This window comes from Akebia trifoliata, chromosome 12 (genome assembly GCF_017979445.1).
Source record: "Akebia trifoliata isolate Shusen 1 chromosome 12, ASM1797944v1, whole genome shotgun sequence".
Classification (NCBI taxonomy): Eukaryota; Viridiplantae; Streptophyta; class Magnoliopsida; order Ranunculales; family Lardizabalaceae; genus Akebia; species Akebia trifoliata.
The window spans coordinates 24,736,413-24,763,533 of record NC_141386.1 but is presented as its reverse complement, the minus strand read 5'-3'; the positions used below and the strand labels follow the sequence as shown (position 1 = coordinate 24,763,533).

The 27,121-nt window shown below is 36.0% G+C and overlaps 1 protein-coding gene across 1 annotated transcript; it reads right to left on the bottom strand.

The window, feature by feature from the left end:
* Positions 1-1,417: 1,417 nt before the first annotated feature.
* On the bottom strand, positions 1,418-25,797 carry LOC147389127 (uncharacterized). Its single transcript, XM_086418250.1, has 3 exons — positions 25,498-25,797; positions 24,935-25,389; positions 1,418-2,387 (listed from the first exon to the last, which is right to left on the bottom strand). Exons 1-3 carry the CDS (start codon positions 25,592-25,594, stop codon positions 1,662-1,664), a joined length of 1,278 nt encoding a protein of 425 aa, XP_086274376.1. The 5' UTR covers positions 25,595-25,797; the 3' UTR covers positions 1,418-1,661.
* Positions 25,798-27,121: the final 1,324 nt, after the last annotated feature.

The window sequence follows — 27,121 nt, the reverse complement described above, 5'->3', positions numbered from 1 at the left end:
ATTATGTTTTTAATGTTATTTTATGTTAATAGTAAAATCCTGTAACTTCAGGGGATAGTAATTAAATTTGGAGGGCTAAAAATAACAACTACTGTTTTAGTTTACATGAAAGGACAATCTAACCCAAGATGGTTCCCAACACCAAGCTAACCCAACAATACTTCTCCAGTATGATGGCCAAATGTGTATCCAGCCTATAACACTTCTCAAACAACTAACGAGGCTTCCACTTCAACTCCCTCTCGAAGCTGACTCGTACATACTACATACAGCCTAAGTTGAATCACACTCCTTCGGTGGTTCATACATTATAAGTTGTTTACTCGTGAATGACATTCAATAGTAATCAATGAAACATTGCCATAATTAATCGAAATAATGGGTTTTAGAACCTCCTGAATCCTAGAATCAATATAAAATGGAAGAACATAGAAGCCTTCTCTTCGTCTTCCCCAATGGCATGAGTAGAAGTTTAGGGTTTTCAAATGATTAGTTACAATGATGGGTCCCAGGTATACGTACTAATACGAATAGGATCCATTTGACATTTTTTTGTTAAAAAAAAATGGGTGTAAATGTCTCAAAAAGTAGGTGCAAATATTCTCACTCTTATTTTAAAGATCTTTTGAGGGATGTCTTGAATTGGAAGAGTTAAACTAAAAGTTTTAAAAAAGAAAACGTTACATGAAGTGCATTGTTCTATAGAATTCACTAGATTACATGGAACTAATAGAATTTTCAGTCAAAATTGAATAAACTATTTTTGAATTAAAAAATAGTAACATGTCTTTCAAAATAAGAAGAGAACGAATTAGAAATCTATAGTCCAAAGTTTGAAACCTATAGTCCAAAGTTTGAAACCTATAGAATCTCACTCCACGTACCTACTAGTCCTTTATAATCTATAAATAGAGATAATCATGTTTCTTTAATCGTTCTCTCGCCTAGATCAAACTTTTTTTTTTTGAAAAGTAAAGAACATTATTAAAGGTGAAGAAACCAACCATACGCACGAGGAAAAAAAACAAAGATCAACATATTACTGATTCTATAGAGATTAAACATGACTACTTTTACATTTTATCAATTTTTTTTGTTATATTTTTTGGAAAACTAAACTTATATAAATACACACACACACATGCAAACAATCCCTTTAGCTCAGTGGCTTGAACCCTTGGTTCAGGGTACGACAACTTGAGAATAAGCTGGAGACACATGGGTCAATGCTCCACCCTTTGTTTTTCCTCTTTAGTAGCGCAAGATAACACATACGACATTATCCGCAAAGGGACCATTCTTTGGGTTTTGTTCTCCCACTTAAGACTCCAATTGAGTTCTCACCAAAATGTGAAGACCAGATGGAGGCTTGCACCAGGTTGATTGTCCAGTGTAAAATATGATCAAACACTTAACATGGAAGGGGGGCAATCAATGGATCCACCATTACCTTATGTCCATCAAATATACACCAAAATGGATGTGTGGGGGTGGGATGGAGGGCAACACAATGAAAATCTAGACCAAAAGCATAACAAAGAGTAGAGATTTTGAGTGTCACATTATAAACAAGGAAATCCAAGGCACCATCAGTAAATCTTAAACTTACAAGAGCCCCACCATTCAGATGGTGACTTATCAGTCACTTTGGCCGGATCATCTTATAGTCCCTCCAATTCCTCTGCTCCTACCTCTGCAACATTGTCCAATGGTGCTTCAATTGTTTTGGCTTTCTCCTCTTCCTCGGCCACTTCAACTCCATCTACTTCTCCACCAGCATTTCCCATCGTTTCCCTCTTCACCTCTTCAGTTGCATTATCTGCTTTTTCAAGACTTGCCTTGACTGTGTTCATGGTAGAGGTGGCTGTAAGAACCCCACCATTTTGCTTCAATCCCCGAAGCCAGGCCAAATGTTTCTTCCCTCTTCGATGTTCGGCCATCACAGTTTCACTTTGGCACCCTACACGACATGGTTCACACCACAGCTTGAACTTTCTCTTCTTCAACTCTTCTGTCATCTGCTTTTTCTGCACAGACTTTTTTGCTTGCACTGGCTTCCCATCCTCTTTGTTCCCTTGTTTCTGTTTTGGAGTGCAACTGTTCTTTGCCTCCTTTGAGGGCTTATCAATTTTCTTTGGCAAAGGAGTGGAGCCACCAGTGTTCTTGCTTGCCGTTCTGTTTGTTCTCAGCTCTGCCTCCTTGGACTTGTGCTTCTTCCCTTGGAGATGATCGTGCAGACCTTGCTCACTCGTAGCAGACACTTTACAGAGTGCGCAACTCCACTCCTTGTGAGGTTTCTTCTTCAAGCCGACAATAGATGTGTCACTAGCTACCAATGATGCTGATTTCCTTTTTGTTCCAGCAAGATTAGGGCTCACGGGCTTTGCCTGCAATGGAGAAATCAAGAACACTACTACCTTTTTTTTTTTTGTTGATAACCAAGAAATTTTTTCAATAATTATGAAAACTCATCCCATCCAAAATATTCAATACTAAATGGAGTTTGTGGCACGCCCTGAATTTTTGTAAGAGCTCTAATGCTTAGGTTTCAGAGGAATATGCAAGTCCGACAGTTCACAAATTTGTAAACTAATTTCATGGAAAGCAGCCTACAAACATGCACTGATGTTTGCATAAATAAACCATAAAAAGTAGTAGTGGAAGCTGAACGAATGGAAAGCAAAATCAATATTTAGCAAAAAAAATATGGATTAACTTTTCTGAGAAGAAAATTGATGGGTGTCATACACCTACTTTTGCATAAATAAGCCCCTCAGTACCACATGTTGCTTAGAACATTGTTCAGGAAACATGAAAGAATTCATATGTTTGTGCATAAAATGAGCAAATTTCTACATCAAAGTTAACTGCTAAAAAAACACACAATAAACAAACAACTAATGCCATTCAGGAGCTCTGTAAATAACCATGATAGAGGTGCACAAAGTAAAGGGTCTGTCCTTGAACTCCTGGAGGGTGCCTCTAAAGTTCACCAGCCAATTTAGTATTGTTTCCGCTGAAGATCAATGGTTGGAAATAGAGGTAGAGCGAGAAAGGGGGAGAAGAAGATCTGGCATAGGAGGAGCTTCCCAAGAGTAGATTGATCCTCATTCATGTTTTATAACTCCCTGTATTTATAGTAGGCTCTCAAGGATAAAACAAAAAAAAATGGAGACTTGTTATAATTGTTATATATTTTTAAGGATTTAAAAAAAAAAGTTAATTGAGGCTTACGCCTCACCTCAAGAACCCAAACGCCTCAAGTACGCCTTAGGAACTTTAAAACATTGACGGCAACACAAAAGAAAAGAACAGAAATCTTACTAAGTACATAGGGACTCCCATCTGAACATAAACTCCTCAAAGAAAATCCCTTTAAAAGCAACATCCATCTTGCAACAGTAAAACAACAATTCTAAAATTAACAAAATCATTGCATGGTGAGGCCTTTCCACCCTCGAAAATATTCTCCTATTCCTCTCCTTCTAAATGCCCCAGCAAAGTGCAAAGGGGAGCAAGGCCCGAAGAGTTAATTTCCTACCAATGAAAACATTCCGACTCCAACACAGAAAAAGAGACTTAATTGAATTTTGGAGAACCCAACTAATTTTGATCGGCTGCAGAAAATGGGATCAAATATTTGCCACAAAAGAATTATGGATTAAAATATGATCAACTGATTCCCCACTAGCCTAGCACAAAGCACAAAATTGGGTGGTATGAAACCCCTACTAATGAAATTATCAAGAGTTGGTAATTTATCAGAGACTGCTAGCCAAGCAAAGAAAGAAGAAGATTAAAATGGTTCAGATCAAGAGTTGTCTTTTACGATAAGTATAATTTTAATTGAAGAAGGAAGAATTACAAGAAACAAAAAGAGAAGGCCGCGATAGCCCCTCTTAGGGAAGAAAGCAAAACGAACCAAATAAAAGCAATACATTTTTTTTTTTTTGATAAGTATAATATATTTCAAAGAGAAAGCATGATAGAAGGAGGCCGAGAAAGCCTCACAAAGTACAACAAAGAAAAAGAGCAAACAGCATCAATGGTTACATAAAGAGTTCAATCTAAAAACAAAATCATCAAACGAAGTTCCCACGAACTCTATATTTTGTTTGGACCATAGGTATAAGAAGCCCAAGATATCCAAAAAACCTGCATAAGAGCTTCTAATCTTGCCATTGAACACCCTGTTATTTCTCTCGTTCCAAATCCCCCAAGCTATAGCCAAAGGTAGCATAGCCCATAGGTAATGTTTTCTGGTGTGAAAGACATTACTGGTCCACTCTTCCAACAACGAGGAAAACTTACGAGGAAAGACCCAAACCATACGGAATAAACCAAGGAAACTTAACCAGATATTATAGGAAAAAGGGCAATGAATTAAAATGTGATCAACAGATTCCCCTTCCATCAAGCAAAGGGGGCAGTAATTGGGAGTGATCCAACCCCGAGCAATCAAATTATCCATCATAAGAATCCTTCCAAGGAAAGCCAACTAGACAAAGAAAGAGATTTTAGAAGGCACTGACCTGAACCAAATAAGGGAAGTCGAGATGGCTCGCTCAGCAATAGGAGTGAGCCACTTATGGAAGGATCTGACAGAGAATCTCGAATCCTTAGCTCTAGTCCATTCCTATTTATCATGTTCACTTTCGTTGAGGTGAAACGTATGTAGGAGATCGAGGAAAGATGTAACCTCAGTTAGCTCCCAATCATTAAAATTTCTCCTGAACCCCAAATCTCAAGTAGGACCGGACTCGTTACGAATCAAACACTGTTGAATTGAACGATTCTTCTTATAGAACAGACGTATAAAGACGAAAATTGAAACGCCAGAGACGATGATCCGCACCAACAATCTTCCCAAAATTTGATTTTGTCCCCCACACCCGCTTTGAATCTAATCCCTTACTTGAAATCCTTGCTAACTTTCAGAATCCCTTTCCAAAGACTACACCCATACGAGGCTTTAGACTCGCCGCTGTACCAACCTAGACTCTTATTTCCATATGTAGCCATAATAACCTTCCTCCACAAACTACCCCTCTCCTCGCCAAACCTACAAATCCACTTTTCTAGAAGCGCTCTATTGGCTAATCTAAGACCCCTTATGCCCAGTCCCCCGTTCTTCTTGGGCATGCAACGAAATGACACTTCTTCCTACCGCTCTTGTCATTCCACAAAAAGTTCCTCATAAGCTTTTCCAATTTAATTTTGACGGACCTCGGAAGCGTGAAAAGAAAGAGAAAGTAGACCGGGATACTCGTTAAAGTACTTTTAATCAAAGTCACTTTCCCTCATTTCAAAAGATAATTAGCCTTCCACGTACTCAACCTTTTTTCCAATCTCTCAATCACATCGTCCCAGATTTTGGTACTATTGTAGGGTGCTCCCAGTGGTAAGCCCAAATAGGAGGTGGACAAGGTATCATACCCACAACCCAGAGTTGTAGCCATCAATTGAATATCATTAACCTCTCCTACCCCAAAAAAGTTTGCTTTTCTGCAAGTTAGTATGTAAACCTGACATAGCGTCGAAGTAACACAATAACACCCGGAGCACCCTCACTTGATCCCTTGAATCCTCCAAAAAAGTTAGGGTGTCATCCACAAATTGAAGGTGAGAAATCAAAGATCCATCATTCATCTAAATCCTGACAGCTTACCTAAATCAACTGTCAGGTTATGTTTTCGTCCCTACCAATGGGTTATGATTAACCTCTTGTACATTACCTACTGTCGGGTACTGAATGCCTTTCTTAGAATCTTTGGTTGAGGCTGCATTCCCCAATTTGTTGAAAATATCCCTTCCTCTTTTAGCTACGTCTACCCACTTCTCCAGAACAGGTCCCTGCTTCTCCCCTCTCAAACTAGTCATAGTTTCATCCGGTTCAAGGAGAAGCTTCAATGCTAGACCGACTTCGTTCCATCCAAAACCCTTTCTTCCTTCCAAAAAAACAATTGCTATTGTTTTGGCCCTGTTTGAGAATTTCTGAAATTTCAGGAATCTTCCCCCTCTATTGGAATCTCTGGTTGCCAGGAGGAAATTCCCTTCAAAAGAAAATGTCTCTGAAAGTCTTTTTTGTTGTCCTTGCTGTTTTTAAAACCTTACAAAGCCAACGTCTTTTTGTGAGCATATTTAGTTGAGAAATCTATCGTTTTCCTATTTCCTTTATCTGAAACCCTTCGCGATTCTTCACCCAACATCTTTTAATCTTGTAGTTCTTAACTTAGATCTTCAGGATTCTGCTTCCCATATCAAACCACCTGCTTCTATAGATTTTACAGATGCTTTTGTTGGATTCTTATTATCCAGTCCTACAAATGTTCATGACCATGTTATAAATTAAGTTTTCTACTGATCACTTTAGTCTGAAACTTGCCCAACATGACTGATGCCATGTGATGGTATCATGTTAAATTTAATAATTGTGCATAATACAGTAGTTAAACAATTAAAATGGCATGTTTATTATAACATTCTTTATGCCCACAAGATTGGCTGCAACGTAAATATTCAGGAAAGAAGAGACACAATTATTGTAATTCTTATGATAAGAAGACATAGCGTAGAGTTTGTCTTCTTCATTAAATCAGTCCATTTGATAAGGTTTTGTCCATCAATTTTACTCATTTGCTGAATCAGATCATCCATTGGGTTTTCCTTCCTATTTCCTCCATTAACAACCTCTATTGCAATCTTGAAGTGATTATGTAAAATCAAGATTAAAAACTCTAATTTCATATAATGGGACATAGAAAAAGTTCTTGGCTTAATTCCTGCACATATTACAAACTTAAAATCATTTTCTAGCAAAACAAAAAAAAAAACAAAAAATTAAAAATTGTAACGTTAAGTTTTAAATTATGCACTTGGGGTGGAGGGGGGGGGGGGGGTTGCAACACAAATTTTATTTTTATAGGTGAGGGATACTAATTTTGTTTTCTTGTTAGTATTACCTCATCTCCCGAGTCCACAAAATTGAAAACCCTAACCTTTTTTTTTCTTATTTTTTTGTTAGGCAATGAGACTTTGCGTTGGAACTTGGCATCGTGTAGGAACTCAACTGAGAATTTTCACCATCATCCCTTGCACAAAATTAGTGTTTTAAAGCTCAATTTTAAATGATAATGTCTAGATTGCAATTGAGGTTGTTAATGGAGAAGATGAAAAGAATAAGATTTAGAATAAAGGATGAAGGATTCATGAATGAAATAATTCCTAACGAAAATAATTATAATGACATTTTAGAAACTTAAAGTCCTTACAAGGCATTTTAGACATTTTGAATAAAATCAACATTTAATTGCGAGGAGAAAATATTTCTATCTCACGAAAGGCCAATTTAGATGTTTTGGGGGCGAAAACATGTTGCTAAAGCAACCTTAGTTTTTCTCTATAAAAAGACCTTACTCCCTAATTTTAGGGGCTCTCTCTCTTAATCTCTTTCTTCATCTTTTATCTTTAGGTTTTATTTTTATTTTTGTTGTAATTTTGGAAGATAAGGATGATTTGTTCAAGGATTTTAAGGAGTTCGTCAGTAATAAATATAAGTGTTTTTGTTTATTTTTGCTATTGTGTCTCCATGATCATGCTTGGCTAATCTCCGGAAATTGATGAAGTCATATATATTAAACTAGTTAGGTATAATTCTAGTATTTTTGTCCTTGCATGTGTTTTTAAAGGATTTTAATAAATTTCTCTTCAACAACCTTCGATCCTAAGTATTTTTCAATTATTTTTCCTTATCCATCATGCTCGGCATGATCCGTTACTATTGGAAAAAATATTCATTATTTCGGATACTCGGTGTGATGTAAGATCATTGGGCAATAAAGTATTTCAAGGAAAGGAAATTTTGATCAATTAATTAGATCTATTTCACGAGGCTTTTAATGAAAAATATTCCGAGTCAAGAACCTTAGTTGGATTCTTGATTTGAGTTGCCTGTCAAGAATTTGAATATTAAGATTATATTTAATTAGGTTATTTTGATGGATTCATTCTCTCTAGGTTTTCTTAAATTGCAAGGTTTTCTTGGTTTTAATCAATTTCAATTATTTTCGATACAATTTAGTGTTTCTCCAAAATTACACCATTTTCCCTTTGATTTTCTAAAATCTAGATTATTAGTCCCCCAATCCTCAGTGTACCGACCCTATTTACCAATCTAAAGTAGATTTTTAATTTTATATTTGTTCTTGTTCTTTTTAGAGACATATTTATACGACGAACAGTTAGCAATGCTAACTTTTGTCATTGTCCAAGGAGGAAGATCAAATCTTGCACTTTGTAGGGGATATTCCTAGTATCTTCATTTCGCACAATGGGGGGGGGGGGGGGATAAAATTCCCTAAAAAATTGTTAATGAGTTTGGGCTAGGCTAGCCTAGCCGGCATGACATGGAACGTTACTTATGACATCTTATTGACGCCAATCTATTATCCAGAGAGCAAATGTTTTTTTTTCTAGACATGCAATGTGTGTATATGCTATCTACTTTAAAGAAAGAAAATGCACGAATATAAAAAATCTCCTTATTATAATCGAGTACTTTTTTTACTCATATGAATAACATTGGGTGTAGCAAGGGCATTAATGCATTCTACCATGAGTTTTTATTACATCGACAACAAATCTCAAAGAATTTGTTGTCAAGTATAAGCAAGCATTGAAGAAGATTGTAAAAAATGAGTAATGTAGATTCAGATTTAGCAAGCACCTGGAATAACTAGTAAACTATAAGTGATATAAACCCTTATAAAAAGAAAACGAATTTTTGAACCACTTTCATGCTCATGTCACATCGAGGTACTGCAAAACTAAAAAATTTGCAAAATTCAATACTATTTATCATAATAAAAAACTTGATTTTTTTAGGTGTACTTTCAAAATGTCAAAATTCTACGTGATTTTTGTCAGGCGACGGACAAAAATATATCAACATGGGAAGAATGCCCCAAATATGCAAATATTTACAATGAGGCTTGTTTTAAAATCATTTGGATTGTGAGAGGCTGAGAAACATTTTATTGAAGATCATCATTCTCATCATGCAGTTGAAAATCAGTGTTCTGAAATTAAACAAATGAATTACAAAAATAACAAGAATGGATGCAAGGCCTGCGTGTTAATTTCTTCTATTGTATTTAACTTCTTACTAGTCTTGATTAGGTTTATCTTTTAGACATTAAAGCAAAATCTTCCTGCATTGGGAATTTTTTTTCTAATTTTGTGTATTTTTCCATTGTTCATCATTTGTGAATCCATGACCCTAAATTTGTTAGCCTCTTATCTTCATCTCCAAAGAATAAAGTGGGATGACACACTATCAATGTCAAAACAAAAAAACTCCTATAGAAAATATCAACAAAATATGCCAACTCATTTTTATTTTTTTTTGGCATTTGCATTTGCATGTCTCTTCATGTATTCAAATTTAATTTCACAAAAAATTCCTCACTCATAAAATTTAGTTTTCTCTATATAGATGTGATCTCCATCATTGATTCTTCTTTCTCAAACTTTACATCGATTCACTTTGAGCCATTATTCATTGAATTTGTTAAACAAAATTGTAGTATACACTTTTGTGACATGCTTCAGAAGGAACTCGCCATCATTGACACAACAATACCTGTGCTCTGACTCGAGATCTTCATCACTTTTATTTTTTACATCTTTTTCAATGATTGCTTGTACTTAACAAATTATCTGAGATTTGTTGTCAATGTAACAAACCATCAAAGAATGCATTAATGCCCTCATTGCACCTAGTGGTGTTCATACCATAAAAAATACTGCGATAATTAAGACTGCAACCGGGGCGGATTGATACAAACTCAACTCGGGCTCAACCCAATCGATGGGTGAGCCTAGGACAAGTTATGTAGAAGATGAGTTGAGCCTAAGTTAGACTATCTCAACCGTAATTCAGAGTTGAGCTTTGTTGAGGGATTGGGAATATATAAATATTTTTATATTGCTTATATTTTTTATTTAACTTTTTTTATTTTATCTAATTATTTTGGCTTGTGTACATGTGGGCTTTAGTTAGTATGGTTTGTTGATCAAAATGAAATTAGGGTCATTCAACGAGCTCAACCCGCCCAAAATTACCTAGCTCGGGCTAACCCAAGCTCAACCCAATCGTAGAAGATCACGTTTGGGTTAGGGAGCCCAGGCCCAGCGGTCAGGTAGAGTTGAGCTCGTGTTGGGGATTCTACCAATTGGGTTGAGCCTATGTTTACCCTCCAACCCGCCTTGGTTGCAACTCTAATGATTATACATAGGCACCCAAGACTCATATTTGAAACTGTTATTGAAGCCATTCATTTCTCCATAATCAAGGTGTTTCGAACTCCTCCACAATGTATGTCAACCAAATAAACTTTTTTATTTTACCTTTGAATTCAGATTTTTAAAGTATGTTTTTTCTTTGGATTGTTTCAACTAAATCCTTAGCTACTTTTGGCATGTATCAATTTGACCTCATCTTAATTCTCCTTACTGGTTTATCACAGTGTAAAGTGTCTTGATTATACTGCCAAAGGTGACCAAGCAAAAGATGACATGTGTCCATTGGCACACCAAACCTTTTATATTTAGGCTCATTAGAAAAGAAAACCAAACACATAATATTTACTAGTACTTTCTCCCCCTTACTTGAACTCCTATTTACAGTACAGTCAAGGGTGTTTCTCTTTTTAAACCTCAACTTGGTAACCATTTCCTTTGCCACAATATTTTCATTATCGTTGTTTTGTCTATAACCACATTACAAAATTTTCCTAGCAATGTGCCCAAAATATATTTCACCATAGTCGTTGATCTTCATCAACTTTAAGTAATGTAAGCATCACCTTTCGCCAAATTAATGTTACACCGGCTTTGTTGACTCCCACTTGATCACCATCATTATTTTCCTCATGTTCAAAATAGAAAGGATTCACGTCTTCTTCTTCAATGATATAAGGATAATGCTGAAGTAACATTGTGGGGGACATTTCTAACGTGGATGTGTGTCATAACCATAGATGTTTTTCATTGAGATCTCACTCGTATCTTGATCAAAAGCATATATGGTTATGACACACATCCACGTCAGAAAGTCCCCCAACGATGTTACTCCAACACAACTCATGAGATAATCCTCTTCGCCTTCAATAATAATGTGATTTGATAGCACTTCATTTTGTTGTTGCGAACACTTACAAATTCAATGTCCCAACTGTTGTCATTTATAACAAATATTACCTTGATTTCATCGGTCTCTATTGTTGGTAGTTCCAATGGTCCTTCGGCCTACTTGTCCAGAAACTTTATTTGGATGATCTGGCACCACTAGATTTGCTACAATATTTCTCCTCATTATAAGTAGGTAAGGGTTACTTGATCGAATTTTGTGAATTGACATATCTACTTTAAAGGCCAATTAGTGTGCATCCTCATCCCATATGTATGAGGTGTTGATTCTTTCCCATATATCTTGAATAAACAGGGTCAGATACAACGCTAAGTAGTAGCATCAGTTTCTACAACTCTACTCTACCTTACAATTTATGGAACTTCTAAATGTAGGCTACCACATCTAAATCACGTTTCAAATTGTGGCAATGCAGTACAATTGCTATGGCATAAATCAATTCAGTAGATATGTGTTCATCTTCACCTAAGAATTTATCTTGTCCTTTCCCTACTGAACTAGAAATGGTTAGAGATCTAACCATCATCAACAAACATAAACTAGTCAAGCAAGAAGCACCTAGCTTTACTCAATGCAAATCAGATACTTCAACAAGATCGAAAATCATGTCCATTTATGAAACCAATTCTAGAAAAAAAATCTGGATTGTGTTTCCCATCAAACTGAGGAATTTTTTTCACTTTAAGGGTTCTTGACAACATCCACAATTATACACAATATTCTGGGCCTAATCCTCTTGTAACACTCTCAACCATTAAAACCACGTCCTCCATGATTTCTGTCGCCACGTCCAATCCTCAATCAACATAGATATCATGTCCCCAGATGTTTAGGAAATTTCCTCGCAATAAGACTCAAACTCGTGGCATCCAATTATTGTTCCTGTGACTTAGTGCAATATTAAGAATCACCTTGTCCTGATATAACATCTTCAAGTCTCCACGGTTTGTCTGGCTGTTGTGACTTGTAGTTGATTCATTTAATTTTAATAATTCATGAGTTTCTCAAAAATGTGTGATAGGGGACCACCACCACGTCCAATCCACAGTCTATTTTGGGATTGTGTCTAGTTTTATTTTATTTTTAAACCCCTTATTAGATGACCCACGTAAGTAAAGGGTAAGTTTTAATTTTCTAAATTAGTTAAGACTTTTATTTAGAATCCTACCCAAGATTTTCTTTTTTTTAGATTTTTTTTTTTTTTGTAATTTTAGTATTTAGGCTATTGCAGGACTCTTTATTGGAATAGGAGACCATATATACATGTTATTTGTTATTTTCGAACTAATGAATGAAGAAGAAATTTTATTTTTTTACAATTTTTCTCCTAATGTGGTGAGGCCATTGAAATCCTTGGTGTGATGTCAAGGCCAATCTATCATCCTTTTCTCTGTCCCATCTTTTCCTTCTCTTTTCTTTATTTTTCGAACTCTTTTACTATCATACCATGATGCCATTGAAAATACAGCACCCTTTGTGCAGGCCAAACCATCTCTTTGGACCTCAAATCCCTTTAAACTAAGCCATAATTTCTCCATAACTATGTTGTCCCTCTACCCTAGTTTTAGCCATTTTAGAATCTAAAACCTAATCCCAACCCTTTGCTCCATAAAACCTATTAACCCTTGTTGCAAAACTTTGTATTTTCTCTCCCATCCTACATCAGATATGGTATCAAAGCTCAAGTTTTAAGGACTACACAAAGTTGTTGAACGCTCCAAGGGAAGTTAAAGATTTGGGCTACAATAGAGTTACTATAAAGGTTTAGGGTAAATCTAAAAGTATTTGGGTTTCAAGGTTTAATTATAAACGATACATTGGTCTCACACCATGATCCAATTGATGGGAACATCAAAGCTTAAAGGGTAGATTTTATGTCTATTTAGTTTTCTGTTTTGGACTTCTATTTTATGTTTTTGGGCTTATTTTCATGTTTTATTAGTCCATCCATGGTCTTCGTATAATGTTTGAGGGTAGTTTAGTAACTTTAAAGTTTATATTATTTTATCAAAAAACAAAAAAAACTTCAAAGTTTATATGGATCAGAAATTTAGGAGATTAATTTGTGAAAATTTGAGTTTTATTAATTTCTTTATTTGGTATTTTAGTTTTATTAGGATTCTTAAATTGATTTTCTTTACATATGAATTGTATAAGGATTTATTGACGAAAAGAGTTTATGGAATAAATAATTTATTTCCTAAATGGAGTTTCTTTGTGTGAATTCCCCGTCATTCTTGATGTGATTCCAATGTTCTATCCTTCTATCCCTTATTTTTCTTTTCTAATCCTATTTTCTCTTAATTTTCTCGAACTTGAATTCTTAAATTCTTGATTCGTCAATTCATGAAACTTGAATTCTAGAAACCTAACAACCTTAACCTTTAGCCCTTTCTTTTACACTATAAACCCAAACCCCTAACCATAATTGCAAAATGCTATGATTGCACTAGATTCCCTAACTAACCCAGCCCAAATCGTTAACCCAATACCAAATCAAATTCTCTATCCCCCTTATTTCATCTTCTTCCCTTACCGTCCTGCATCAAATTGGTATTAGATTCTAGGTTCAGGCAACAAAAATTAACAGATCGTGTTAAGGAGAGAACGACTCAACAAAGATGTTCTTAGAAGAGCTAACAACTAAGTTGTCGAACACACCATTTTCAGGCATTTGTTCACTTTGTTCACGATGGTTTTATAAATAAAAGTGAAGAGCACAAACAATTACGTGAACAATGGTATGAAGAGCTTGTAAAATAGAACTTATGTTGCAAGTGTAATTGTCTTGGACACTATAAATAGGAGTGTCGAAACTGGAAAAATGAAATATATGGGATCGAAATCCATGAGCCTAAAATCAAGGCGAGTAATGAAAAAATCGAGGAATAAATCCATAAGCTTGGTTTCAACGAAAATGAGATTAACAAGTAAGGCATCATTATTGGTTCTTGAAGAAAAATCTATGTTTGAAGAGTGAAGAATCTGAACAATTGGCACAGGGAATTGTTGAGCCAATACATCCTGTGCTTATTACACCGGAATTATCCATTGGAAGACAAAATGTAGATAAAGTTTTGGATAAATCAATGAGTTATGCCAACTTTGGTTCCTGTTAGAAAATGAGAGTGCAACAATTATTTATTTTATTCAATAATTGCTCCATCTGGGAAGAGATCGAATTGGAGAGTCTCCAATGAAGATTCAACTTCGAGATGAATTAAAATGGAAGACCCCACCCCTGGGATGCATTGGTATATGTAATGGAACAAAGTAGACTAATAATGGACGATGACTATCGAGACTTCATCTGCTAGGGAATTACAACAATTTTATCTCGCCAGTGGCGAAATCTTCCTAGCAGAGGAGAATTAATGGGGATATCAAAGCTTGAAAAGTAGATTTTATGTTTATTTAGTTTTCTATTTTGAACTTTATTTTTATGTTTTTTAGGCTTCTTTTCATGTTTTATAAGCCCATGTGATACAGGACGAAGATGGAAGAAGATAAAAGGAGCTATAGGGAATCGAGTTTGGGATTTCGATAACGATTTGGGCTACCATAGGGTTACCTTAAAATTTTAGGGCAAACCTCAAGGATTTGGTTGCGGGATTTAATTACAATATTTTTGTAATAATGATTAGGGGTTTAGGCTTATATGGTAAAGGAAATGGTTAAAGGTTGAGGTTTGTAGAATTAAGAAAAATTAAGAAAGGGATTTAAGAATTAAGAAAATTAAGAATATGAAAATTAAAAGAAAATCAAGAAAAAAAAAAAGATTAGAAAAAAATGATAAAATGATAGAAATTTGAAATCACGCCATGATGGAGCTCACACCAAGAAATTCCATTGAAAGAAACTAAATTTTTTATTCTACAATTCTTCGTAAAATAAATTCTAATACAATTTAAATATAAAGAAAAGAATCCTAATAAAACTAAAATACCAAATCAAGAACATGATCCTAGAATCCTAAAAAAATTAGACTACTAAATTAAAGATAAATTACAAAAATACACTAATCTTCATAACTTTATCTCTCCTAAAATTCCAAATCTAATAAACTTAGATAAAAGACATACTAAAGTTACCAAATTACCCTCAAACATTGTACTAAAACCATTGGCTAATAAAATATGAAAATCAAGAAAGTCAAGAACAAAAAAATAAAAGAAAAAAATAGAGATACAATTAGAAGAGAAAGAGAAGGGATAGATCTTTCGAATCACACCAAGGGTCTCTTGGAATCACACCGGGAATGATGGAGAACTCACCCTAAAAACCCCATTGAAAAAAACTAATTCTTTATTCATCGATAAATCATAATACAATCTATAAATAAGGAATATCAATTTAAGAATCTTAATAAAACTAAAATACCAAATAAAAATTGAGAAACTATGGAAATGGATAATAGTATCCCTGTGTATTTCCTTTATCTTTTCTTGCTGCCTAGGAGCATGGAGTTGAAAATGGATAACTTGTTCAGAGACTTTTTGTGGCACGACGGGGAAGGGAAAAGCAAATTTCATTTGGTGAGTTAGAATAATGTATGTACAACAAAAAGATTGGGGAGGCTCGGATTTAGGAGGTTAGGAATTTTGAATGGAGCTTTGCTAGGGAAATGGCTTTGGAGGTTTGGAGTGAACCGGGAAGGCTTATGATGTAAGGTGATAGCAGCGAAATTTGGGGAAAACACTCGCAGGTGGGAGAGTGGAGTTTGGAAAGGCATTCTAAAAGTTCTTCCACAATTCAAGAAAATGATTTTTTTCTCAGTAAGAAAGGTGACAAGGTTAGATTTTGGGAAGACTCGTAGTGTGGAGTGGGTTCTTTAAAGGAGAGATTCCCATTGCCTTTTGCCATCTCTAGAAAAAGAAACCTCCCAGTGGCTAACTTTCATGGGTTTGATATCGGTGGTACTAGTTGGAACTTTGGGTTCAGGAGGCTGCTTAACGATTGAGATGTGCCAGAGACGTTTATGTGCTAGGAATTTCAATAGGAGAGGATTTGAGAGTTTGGGACACTAATAGTAAAGGGTTGTTTTGGTGAGAGACTTCTATAACGACTCAAATAGGAGTGGGGATCCAACCTTCCTATACGTGGTTGTGTGGGCCTAAGGGTGCCATCTAAAGTGGTTCTCTTCGTGTGGATAGCTATGAAGGAAAGGATTTTAACAGTCGATCAATTGAGAAAAATAGGTCTTTGTGGCCCAAACTGTTGTTGTATGTGATCGTTAAAAGAGGAATCGGTAAATCACCTTCTATTGCATTGCCGCTTGGCAAAAGAGGTGTGAGCTCATTTTTTTTATTTGTTTGGTGTGGAATCTTGAGTGTTGGGAACTATGAAAGAGGTGTTCGGGGAATGGATTCAATTGGAAAATGGATTTTGATATTCCAAAAGGTTGATTTAGAGTCTAACTCCGTTCGCGATTACATGGGGTGTTTGGAATGAAAGAAATGCTAGAATTTCGAAGGAAAGGAGCAGACATCTAATGAGTTATGTTTGTCGGTTCTTGGGCTCTTGTTCTTTTGGTGCAAAATCTTTAAAGAGTTCAAAGGGGTATTCTTCAAGGACTTTTTAGTTCACTAGTGTTAGAGTACAAGTGTTTGTTAAAGTATAACTGTTTGGGTATTTTGGTCTTTTCATATTTGGGCATATTTATTAGCCCTTCTCTAATGTATTCAGCTAATATTGAGTTTCTAATAAGAGAGACAAAAACTCTATTTAGGGTTTTACATTTGTTAACATGGTATCAAAGCTTCCATCATACGGCTGTTTGCACTCTTACAGTTTAGATTGGATATTGATAGCATCGATTTAGATAAGAAACTTCAATTTCTAAGGTTGTTGGACCTTTGTAGATCAATTCTAGAGCTGTTTGCACCTTTGCAGACTAGAAATTTCAGATTCTAAAGCTGCTGCACCTCTACAGATCAGAAACTTCAGATTCTAAGGCTACTGGACCTTTGTAGATCAATTCTAGAGTTGTTTGCACCTTTGTAGACCAGAAATTCATATTCAATTCAAATTCTAGGGTTGTTTGCACTCTTGCAGATCGATTCAATCGATCAAACACACTAGATTGGGACTTTGCAGATCAGAAATTCTTCCAAGGAAGAAGATTCATGGTATTACGCCTTTCTTTTGAAATTTGTTCAAGCATCAAACTCTTGTTCGATTCTGTATTTGCTTTTTTTTTTCTTTCCTTGGATCGCCATGTCTAGTGAACGAGATGATTCTCTTCAATCTATTAGTGTTCAACTTGATGAAAAAAATTATCCTTATTGGAGTTATGTGATGAAGAACTTTTTGAAAGGAAAAAATGATGTGGGCATATGTTACTGGAACTATGACCATGTCCACTGATAGAGAAGACGTAAAATATCCAGATTTATTGGCTACATGGGAAGTCAATAATTCCAAGATTATCACATGGTTCAATAACTCTGTTGAACAAACTATTGGTACTCAACTAGCCAAATATGATACAGCTAAGGAAACTTGAGATCACTTGGCCAAGTTGTATACTCAATCCAACTTTGCCAAACAATATCAGTTGGAGACAGATATTAGAGTAGTTCGACAAGGAGATAAGAATATTCAAGATTTCTATTCAGTAATGGCTGACCTTTGGGACCAGTTAGCTCTCACTAAGTCTACTGCTTTTAGTTCCTTTCAACCCTATTTGGCTTATAGAGAGGAACGACTTGTTCAATTTTTTATGGATCTTCGTGATGATTTGGAGGCACTTCGTGGCTTCATTCTCCATCGAAACCCTCTTCCTTCTGTTGATTCTGTAGTTAGTGAGCTTCTGGCTGAAGAGGTGTGCCTCAAGTCACAATCTGGTAAGGGAATTTTCTCTATACCCACACAAGATGTTTTGGTGGTTCCTTTTAAGTCACCTCCCAGTACGCAGAGTCAGAATCGATATAGATCGAGAGTTGGCATTGATGCGTGTAGTTTTTGTAAGCAGAAAGGCCATTGGAAGGCTCAATGCCCTATGCTACTTAGTTGAGGCCAGCAACCTCAACATCATCAGTCTCAGTATAAGCATGTTTCTAAACCCAAACAATATCATACTGAAATAGCTGCTTCTCTTCCTGAACCTGTCACCATGATTGTCCCTTCTTCTAGAGATCCTCCAGCTTCCACTTCTGCATTGTTAGGACTTGCAGAGTAGTTCCAGAAATTCTTCTCCACTCAGGCTCAAGCTTCCACATCTTCTTCGCATGCAGTTTTGTCGTCATCCGCACCCTCAGATATATCTTAGTCTACCTGGGTCTTTGACTCAAGAGCTTCTCATCACATGACATATGATTCCTCATTATTTGCTTCTTTATTTCCATCTTCATCCTCTGTTCCTATTATGACTGTTGATGGCACTTCTATGTCATTAGCAGGTGTCGGTTCCATTGTCACTTCTCACTTGACTCTATCTGATGTTTATTGCATTCCTCAACTTACTCTGAATCTTATTTTTGTTGGTCAGTTATGTGACTCTGGATATTTAGTTCACTTCACACCTACCTCTTGTGTTATACAAGACTTACATTCGCAGAGGCTGATTGGGACAGGCTGTAAAGAGGGGGGATTATACTTGTTGGAGGAGCTTCATGTTCCTGATATTGCCGCCTCTAGTATTGATTTATCTTCTTTTCACCTTAGTTATACTTCATCTCCTTTTACTTATGGCACTCTCACCTTGGACATGTTTCAAGTTCTCGTTTGAGATATTTAACCTCTACTGTTATTTTGGGAAATTTGCAAATTCATGATATATCTTCATGTAGTGGTTGTAAACTAGCTAAATTTTCTGCCTTACCTTTTAATACTAGTATCTCAATTTCATATGCTCCTATTGATTTAATTCACTCTGATGTTTGGGGACCTGCCTCTATTGCTACTAAATGGGGTTCTCGATATTATGTTTCCTTTATTGATGATTATACACGTTATTGTTGGGTGTATCTCATGAAGCGTTGTTCTGATTTTCTTCACATCTTTAACACTTTTCATGCACTTGTCCAAACACAACATTCAGCCACTATTAAATATTTTCGTTGTGATTTGGGTGGAGAATACACTTCTAACAATTTTTCTAATCTTCTTACCTCCGATGGGACCATTCATCAATCTTCTTGCACTGATACTCTCGAGCAAAATGGTGTTGCTAAACGCAAACACAGACATATTATTGAGACTACTCGATCACTTCTCTCTGCTAGTGTTCCTAGTGTGTTTTGGGGTGAAGCAGTCCTCACTGCTGTTCATCTAATTAATAGGATTCCTACTGCTCTTACTTTTGGAATTTTCCCATTTGAGAGGTTATATGGTCAAGCCCCAGATTATACCTTGTTGAGGGTTTTTGGTTGCACATGTTTCATTCTTAAACCACAAGCTGACCGCTCCAAGTTATCTACTCGTTCTGCTATATATGTCTTTATTAGCTATGGTGAGGGCCAGAAAGGTTATCGTTGTTTTAATCCCAGTACACAAAAGTTGTATGTTTCCCATCATGTTGTGTTCCTAGAACACATTCCTTTCTTTTCTATCCCCACGAACTCTCATGATTATACCAAGTCTGATCTCATATACATTGATCCTTTTTCTGATGATGTTGATGTATTGCCTATTGATTGTTTCACCCACACATTACCACCTCCCTCTTCTGTTTCTTCTACAGGTTTTGATGCACATCCTCTTCCCTCCTCGGACTACCAAGTTGCTTCTGAGGCTGAGGCTCCTATACATGATCCAACTTCTTTTGATCGTTTTCCTAACGTTTATCCTCGTAGGAACACAAATGTTTCCTCTATCAGTAATAATCCTCTCTTAACGGACTCCCCAACAGACTCTCTAGATGTTGATCCTATTCCTTCTCGCTATCCTCAACGCACTCGTAATCCTCCTCCAAAACTTGTTGACTATACATGTTATTCTACAAGCTTTTCTTCATTTTTAGCATCTATTTGTAGTCTATTTGAGCCCACTTCCTACAAAGAAGTTATTCGTGACCCCTTTTGGCGACAGGCTATGGATGAGGAACTTTTTGCATTACATCAAACAGGGACTTGGGATTTAGTAGCCCTTCCACCTGGCAAGCGCGTTGTTGGTTCTTGTTGGGTCTACAAAATCAAGAGTTTGTCTGATGGTTCTGTTGAGAGGTATAAAACTAGGCTGGTTGCAACCCAACAATATGATTTTGATTATAAAGAGACTTTTGCTCCCGTAACAAGAATGACCATTGTTCGTACTTTGATTGTTGTTGCATCCACTTCTCAGTGGCACCTTTCTTAGATGGATGTCAAAAATGCCTTTCTAAATGGGGATCTGATTGAAGAAAATTACATGAACCCTCCTCCTAGTGTGTTCCATAATCCTGGTGAAGTATGCCAACTCAGGAAGGCATTATATGGTCTCAAACAGGCACCTAGGGCTTGGTTTGCAAAGTTCTCTACAGTAGTAGGTTCACTTGGTTTTTGCTCTAGTGCTCATGACTCTGCCTTATTCATTCGCTCTACTTCTGCTGGCCGCATCCTTCTTCTTCTTTATGTTGATGACATGATTTTGACTGGAGATGACTCTAATGGGATTTCTCAATTGAAACTTCAATTAGGCCACCAATTTGAGATGAAGGATTTAGGTCCCTTACGATATTTTCTTGGCATCGAGATAGCCTCATCTTCTAAAGGCTATCTCTTCTCTCAGTCGAAGTATACTTCTAACATCATTCAGTTGGCTCACCTTGCTGATTCTCGGACTGTTGAAACCCCTCTTGAGCTTAATGCTCGGTATACTTCCTCTGATGGTTCTCTTCTGCCCGACCCGACCCTATATCGCACTATAGTTGGCAGCTTAATCTATCTCACTATCACTTGGCCTGATATTGCTTATGCAGTTCACATCGTCGGCCAGTTTGTCTCATCTCCTACTAATGCTCATTGGGCTACTGTTATTCGCATTCTTAAATATCTTCAAGGGACCTTACATCAAAGCTTACTATTTTCTTCCACTTCTGCTCTGGAGCTTAGAGCCTTCTCTGATACTGATTGGGCTAGTGATCCCTCAGATCGCAAGTCTACCACTGTTTTTTGCATTTTTCTAGGCAACTCTCATTTCTTGGAGAAGCAAGAAGCAAATTATTGTTTCTCGTTCTTCCACGGAGGCTGAGTATCGCGCCATGGCCTCGACTACCGCTGAGATTGTTTGGTTACACTGGTTGCTTGCAGATATGGGTGTTTCTCTCTCTGCTCCCACTCCTATGTATTGTGATAATAAGAGTGCTATTCAAATTGCTCACAACTCCGTGTTTCATGAGCACACCAAACACATTGAGATTGACTGCCATCTCACTCGCCACCATCTTCAATATCGTACGATCACTTTGCCTTTCATTTCTTCTTCTTTATAGTTAGTTGATTTCTTTACGAAATCTCACACCATTCAATGTTTTCGTTTTCTTCTTAACAACCTCTCAATCTTCTTGCAGCCACATCGTGAGTTTGAGGGGGGGTATTGGAATACACGTGTTTGTTAAAGTATAACTGTTTGGGTATTTTGGTATTTTCATATTTGGGCATATTTATTAGCCCTACTCTAATGTATTCAGCTAATGTTGAGTTTCTAATAAGAGAGACAAAAACTCTATTTAGGGTTTTACATTTGTTAACAGCTGGGAGGTTGTTTGTAATATGTCAACAGCCTAGCTTGGTGTGTTTTGTGTTTTGCTTCCTTCTTGTTTCTTTTTTCTTTCTCTTGTGTTTTTCTTTTTGGTGTAGGTCAGCTCGACTTCCCCACTCTGTTTGTGTTTTTTCCCTGCTATTAATCAGAAAAAAATTAATAAAACTCTCATTTTCGTAACTTAAATCTCATAAATTTTAACCCTTATAAAGTTAAATAAAAGACAATAAAACTACCAAACTACTCCTAAACAGTATACTAAGACCATAGGCTAATAAAACATCAAAATAAGCCCAAAAAACGTATAAATAAAAGTCTAAAGCAAAAAATTAAATGAATATAAAATTTACTCTTCAAGCTTTGATGTTCTCATCACCATGGTCTTATTATAATGTTTGGAGGTAGTTTAGTGACTTTAATATGTCTTTTGTTTAAATTTATAAGGGTCAGAAATTTAGGAAAGATTAAAGTGTAAAAATTAAAGTTTCATAGATTTCTTTATTCGGTATTTTAGTTTTATTAGGATTCTTGCATTGATTTTCTTTATAAATGGATTGTATTAGGATTTATTGACGAAAAGAATTTATATAATAATGAATTTGTTTCCTTAATGGAGTTTCTTTGTGTGAGTTCTCCATCATTCTTGATGTCATTCCAAGATTCTATAATTATATCCCTCATCTTTCTTTTCTAGTATTATTTTTCTTTTCTTGATTTTCTTTTAATTCTCTCGTTCTTGAATTCTTGAAACCTACAAAACTCAACCCTTAATCCTTAACCTACAAACCTCAAACTTTAACCCATTTTTACCCTACAAACCTAAACCCCTAACCATAATTGCACATCTTTAACCCAAATCCCAAACTAGATTCCCTAACTAACCCAGCTCAAATCTTTAACCCAAAACCAAATCAGATCCCCTATCCCCCTGATGTAATCTTCTTCCCTTATTGTTTTGCATCACCAATCACTAAAAAAATTCAATAAAAGAGTCGTAAAAATTCATTTATTACATAAACTATTAAAAATCAATTACAATGCCATATAAATAGGATCTATCATGTTAGACTCAAAATCTTAATCCTAATGACTTAAACATTGACACTTCTTTTCTTGAGAAACCAATCCCATGAAAACCTAATACCCTATTAGTATTTTGGCCATAACTCTCTCAAAACTCGTCAAAAACGACGCCAAACTAACATAATACAAGAAGTTTTAACCCCTCAAAATGAGACTTAAAGAAAAATGATGTAAATAGCACTTAGACTCGAATCAAACTCCTAAATTAACCTAAAGACAAATAAAAACTAAAAAAATAACTAATCTAAAATAATCCCAACAAAAAAATGATAAAAAAATAAATATATAACCAAACAAGTGGAAACTTAAATAGTTACAAAATTTTCGTTGGAACTTCTTACTGTTGGCTTGATTTACATCCAGCATTAGCATCATGTGCAACATACAATTTTGTCCATCTTGAGTCTTTTGTATTCTTGGTTTATGGTCTTGAAAGAGTTCGAAGAAGTCTTCTTTGAGGATTTCATAAGCAAATGGGATTGGGTTTGTGGTATCAATTGTAATTAGTCTAGTTTGTATTTGGTTTGTGGCTTGGTTGGTCACCACAACTGGCCTTGCCTTCGTTTAATGAAATCTTTTACTTATCAAAATAATAATAATAATCAATTTAATTCAAAACTTCTCAATTTTTTTTTTTTGACAAGTAATGAGAATTTATTTAAGGAAAGTGGTCGAGAAGACCAACCAACAAAACAAACCAAGCTAAGAAACAACAAAGGAAGATACCCATTCCCATCTGGCAAGAAAGTCGTCAAAAGACACGCCCCTAAACTTGGGAACAACCTTACTCCAAAAGAAAGTACAAGAGAGGATCGAAAAAGACACGGTTGAGACTTCCTCGTCCTTCCCTTCAAAACACCTATTGTTACACTCCTTCCAAATCCCCAAATAAATGGCACAAGCCACCAAAACAATTTTTTGCCTCAAAGAAGGAGCAAGCCCATTTTTGCCAATCTATAAGAAGCGACAAAACTGAAGCAGGGAAACAACCCTCCACTCCAAACAATCCCAAAAAGAAACTCCAAATTTGCCACATGAAGGAACAATTAATGAGCATGTGCTCAGCAGTCTCCTCCTCCCTCATACAAAGCAAACAGATGTTAGGGCCTCAAACACCTCAAACCATCAGTTGGTCCATGGTAAGTATCTTGCCCCAAGTAGCACACCAAAGGAAGAAGCCCACTTTAGAGGACCCTCTTAACCCAAACTGCCTTAGCCGAGATTCAGAACACTTCAAGGACTCATAGAAAGAGCTAACTGAGAAGACACCTGAGCTACTGCAAATCCACAAACGCCCATCCCTTGCTTCAGCTGATACCTTGACCACATCAAGACTAACCAACAATAGGGCCACCCCTTCCAGAACTCGAGGTCCCAACCACTCATCCCCCCTTTTAGATTCACAAAAGACACCACCAACAAACCTTTCTTTGAAGACAACAAGAAAAATGAGGGAACCTGCCCATAAGAGAAGACTCGCCACACCAAATGTCTTCCCAAAAATGAACCCCCTCCTCCCTGACCCTACTATGACTCTGATACACTTGCAAAATTCCGGTAAAACCTTAAGGATCCCTTTCCAAACCCCACAGCCGTACGGAGTACTCGAGGTTGAAATAGTAAAGTTGAAATTTGAGTTATCATACTACCTACCATCACTAAAGTTGAAATATGGTAGAGTTCTCCATTTATTATTTTCTGTTTCTATCAAAAGTCCTACTTTTGGTAGGATTTTCCATCACCCATCAAGAATTCTTTCTTTTACTTGAGAATTTATAAATAAAAACACCTAAAACACCCCCCCCCCAACAATCCCAAAAATCAAAAAGCAAACATAAATTGAACAATACTTGACAACCAAGGAAACAATTAAGAACAATGCACCCTAACAAAAACAACGAAAAAGGAAAAAAAAAAAAAAAAAAAAAGAGGAATTGAAGCAATATGAGATCATTTACTCACCAACAACATAACTTTCCCAACTTGTCCTCCCTTGCTAACCTGAGGAACCACTTTCCCCTCGGCGGCAACAACCCTTGAAGGCTCTCGATTAAGTTGAAATGGCAACCTTTCCAATCCCCCGATTTCCGGGGGAGCGACTGGAAAAGACAATCTATTTTCTGAATTATTAGAACCTTCTGCATGATGTATAGCCCTCGAATCAGAAAACATCGACGATGGTGGTGCCGGCATTGTCGACACAAACGAAAACCCCTCAGCCCTTCGAAACGCCAAATCCCTCTCCATTGCGAGTTCCCTCCTTACTTCCGCCTCCAATGCCTGCTTCCGTACTATTTCTGAGGCAATAATTTCTTCTCTAATCCTCTCCTTCTCAAGCTCCCTCTGTATCGCTTCTCTTACAGGATCTGAACTTCTCCCAAATTCGACTCTCCCGATGTCATTGCTGATGTAACCCGCTGATCCCAAAAACAAAAACAGAAAAAAAAAAAAAAAAAAAAAAAAATCAAATTTTTTATTTTTTTTAAAGAAAACTTGGATCTTAGTTGGATTTGAGTCGACCATACCACGCAAGGCTTGTTGGGTGAAATAGCCATCGTTGGATGAAGAAGAGAAATACGAAGAAAATGTCTTCTCTTCGTTTGCTCTGAATCTGAAATCCATGACGAATGCAGGAAGATGAAGAGCGAGTAAGAGAAATTAGGGTTAGGGTTTGGAGATGGGCGTGCAAGTTGGTACTTGGGAGCAGAGGAAAAAGTTGCAGAAGAGAGAGAAACAGAGCTAAAAAGAAGAAATTTTTAGAGTTTTTAGAAAGAATCTTGCGGATCGTTAGATTTTAGACAGTAGTCCTCTATCATGATTCATGAGTCAGGTTCTTAAAGTCATCATTTATCATCTATAATTGTAACATGACTGATTACGTGAGTCCGGTGGTAAGTTTAGTATATAACATCTACTTTAATACAGACCAACTAAATGTGAATGATGACGTCATATAAGGTTTTCCTTTTCATTATATCTAAAAATCGGATAAGATATAATAGTATATCCACATCATTCTCATATAATAATCTTTATAAAAGGGTGATTTAGAAATGTCCCTGTACTCTATGGTCAATATTTCAGATACCACCCTATATTTTTAAATTAATAACATGCCTCCCTTGACCTCAGTCTTCTTTTAAGAAATTAATGAAAAATGACATAATTGAACGTATCTTCAACATATAGTCAAAAATCTTTTTTTTTAAATTAGTCATCTTCGATCTTTTGGATAATTTTTTTTTTTTTTCATCTTCGACCTTGAGATTTTATATAATTCCAATTTTCAAATTTTAAGAATAAAAACCGATCTTTTGAGAAGTAGAAGATGTTGAAATTTTGGATAGACATATTAAGAGTTTTTTATAAAGGGCGAAGATTGGAAAAAATCATTTGTAGTTTAGGTTGACCCATTTATTATAGAGGGCATTTAGGTCATTTACTAATAATAGTTTACAAAGAATAAGGGACTTAGGATGTTTGAAATCACCAAGTTATTCAAATATTCACCAAAACTTGGCGGGGAAGTTTACCATGAGAATTTCGTGTACCATCTGACTTTGACAGTCTCTAGGTCATCATACCTGATGCTTTTTGCCTTGGGCTCCTCGCAAGTCATAAACTTGCTAACTTCTCATCTTAGTTACCTACTTCATCAAAACAGTGCGACTACTCTTACTAAATGAGCAAGGATTCCACATTTACTAGGGTCCTTGGGCTAAAAACATGATCCGATGCTTTGGGGTTGAAGAGGACAAAATTCTATGAACATTAAAATATATATATTTCACAATGGAACTTTAATTTTAAATTTAGGAGTTTCGTGAATGTTTAATTTTTTTTTTTCCTTTTCGGATTTGAATTTTTTGATAAAATCTAGAGGACATTGGAGTTCGACTATTAATATGCTAATCAATTTTAGTAAACCAACCCTTAGTAAGACTTAAAATCTTTACTATGGAAAGTATTTTTCTTATCCAAATCGGAGTTTTAAATACGTGATCTAACTAGTAGGTTGGATTGGTATGGACAAGACTTAAGGTTTACATTCAAGTAAATCCAAACTAAATTTTTGGGTTCGGGTCAGGTTTTGTTATAATTGAATTCGAATCAAAAAGTCCGGTTTAGATTCGGTCTAGGTTTTATATG

What these genes read in the sequence shown, in the direction of transcription:
- LOC147389127 (XM_086418250.1), bottom strand. Translation starts at nt 25,594, where the DNA reads ATGGATTTCAGATTCAGAGCAAACGAAGAGAAGACATTTTCTTCGTAT. An exon ending in CACCCAACAAGCCTTGCGTG is followed by an intron (nt 25,390 to 25,497) that starts GTATGGTCGACT and finishes TTTTGGGATCAG; the next exon opens with CGGGTTACATCAGCAATGAC. An exon ending in TTGGGAAAGTTATGTTGTTG is followed by an intron (nt 2,388 to 24,934) that starts GTGAGTAAATGA and finishes TCTCCATTGCAG; the next exon opens with GCAAAGCCCGTGAGCCCTAA.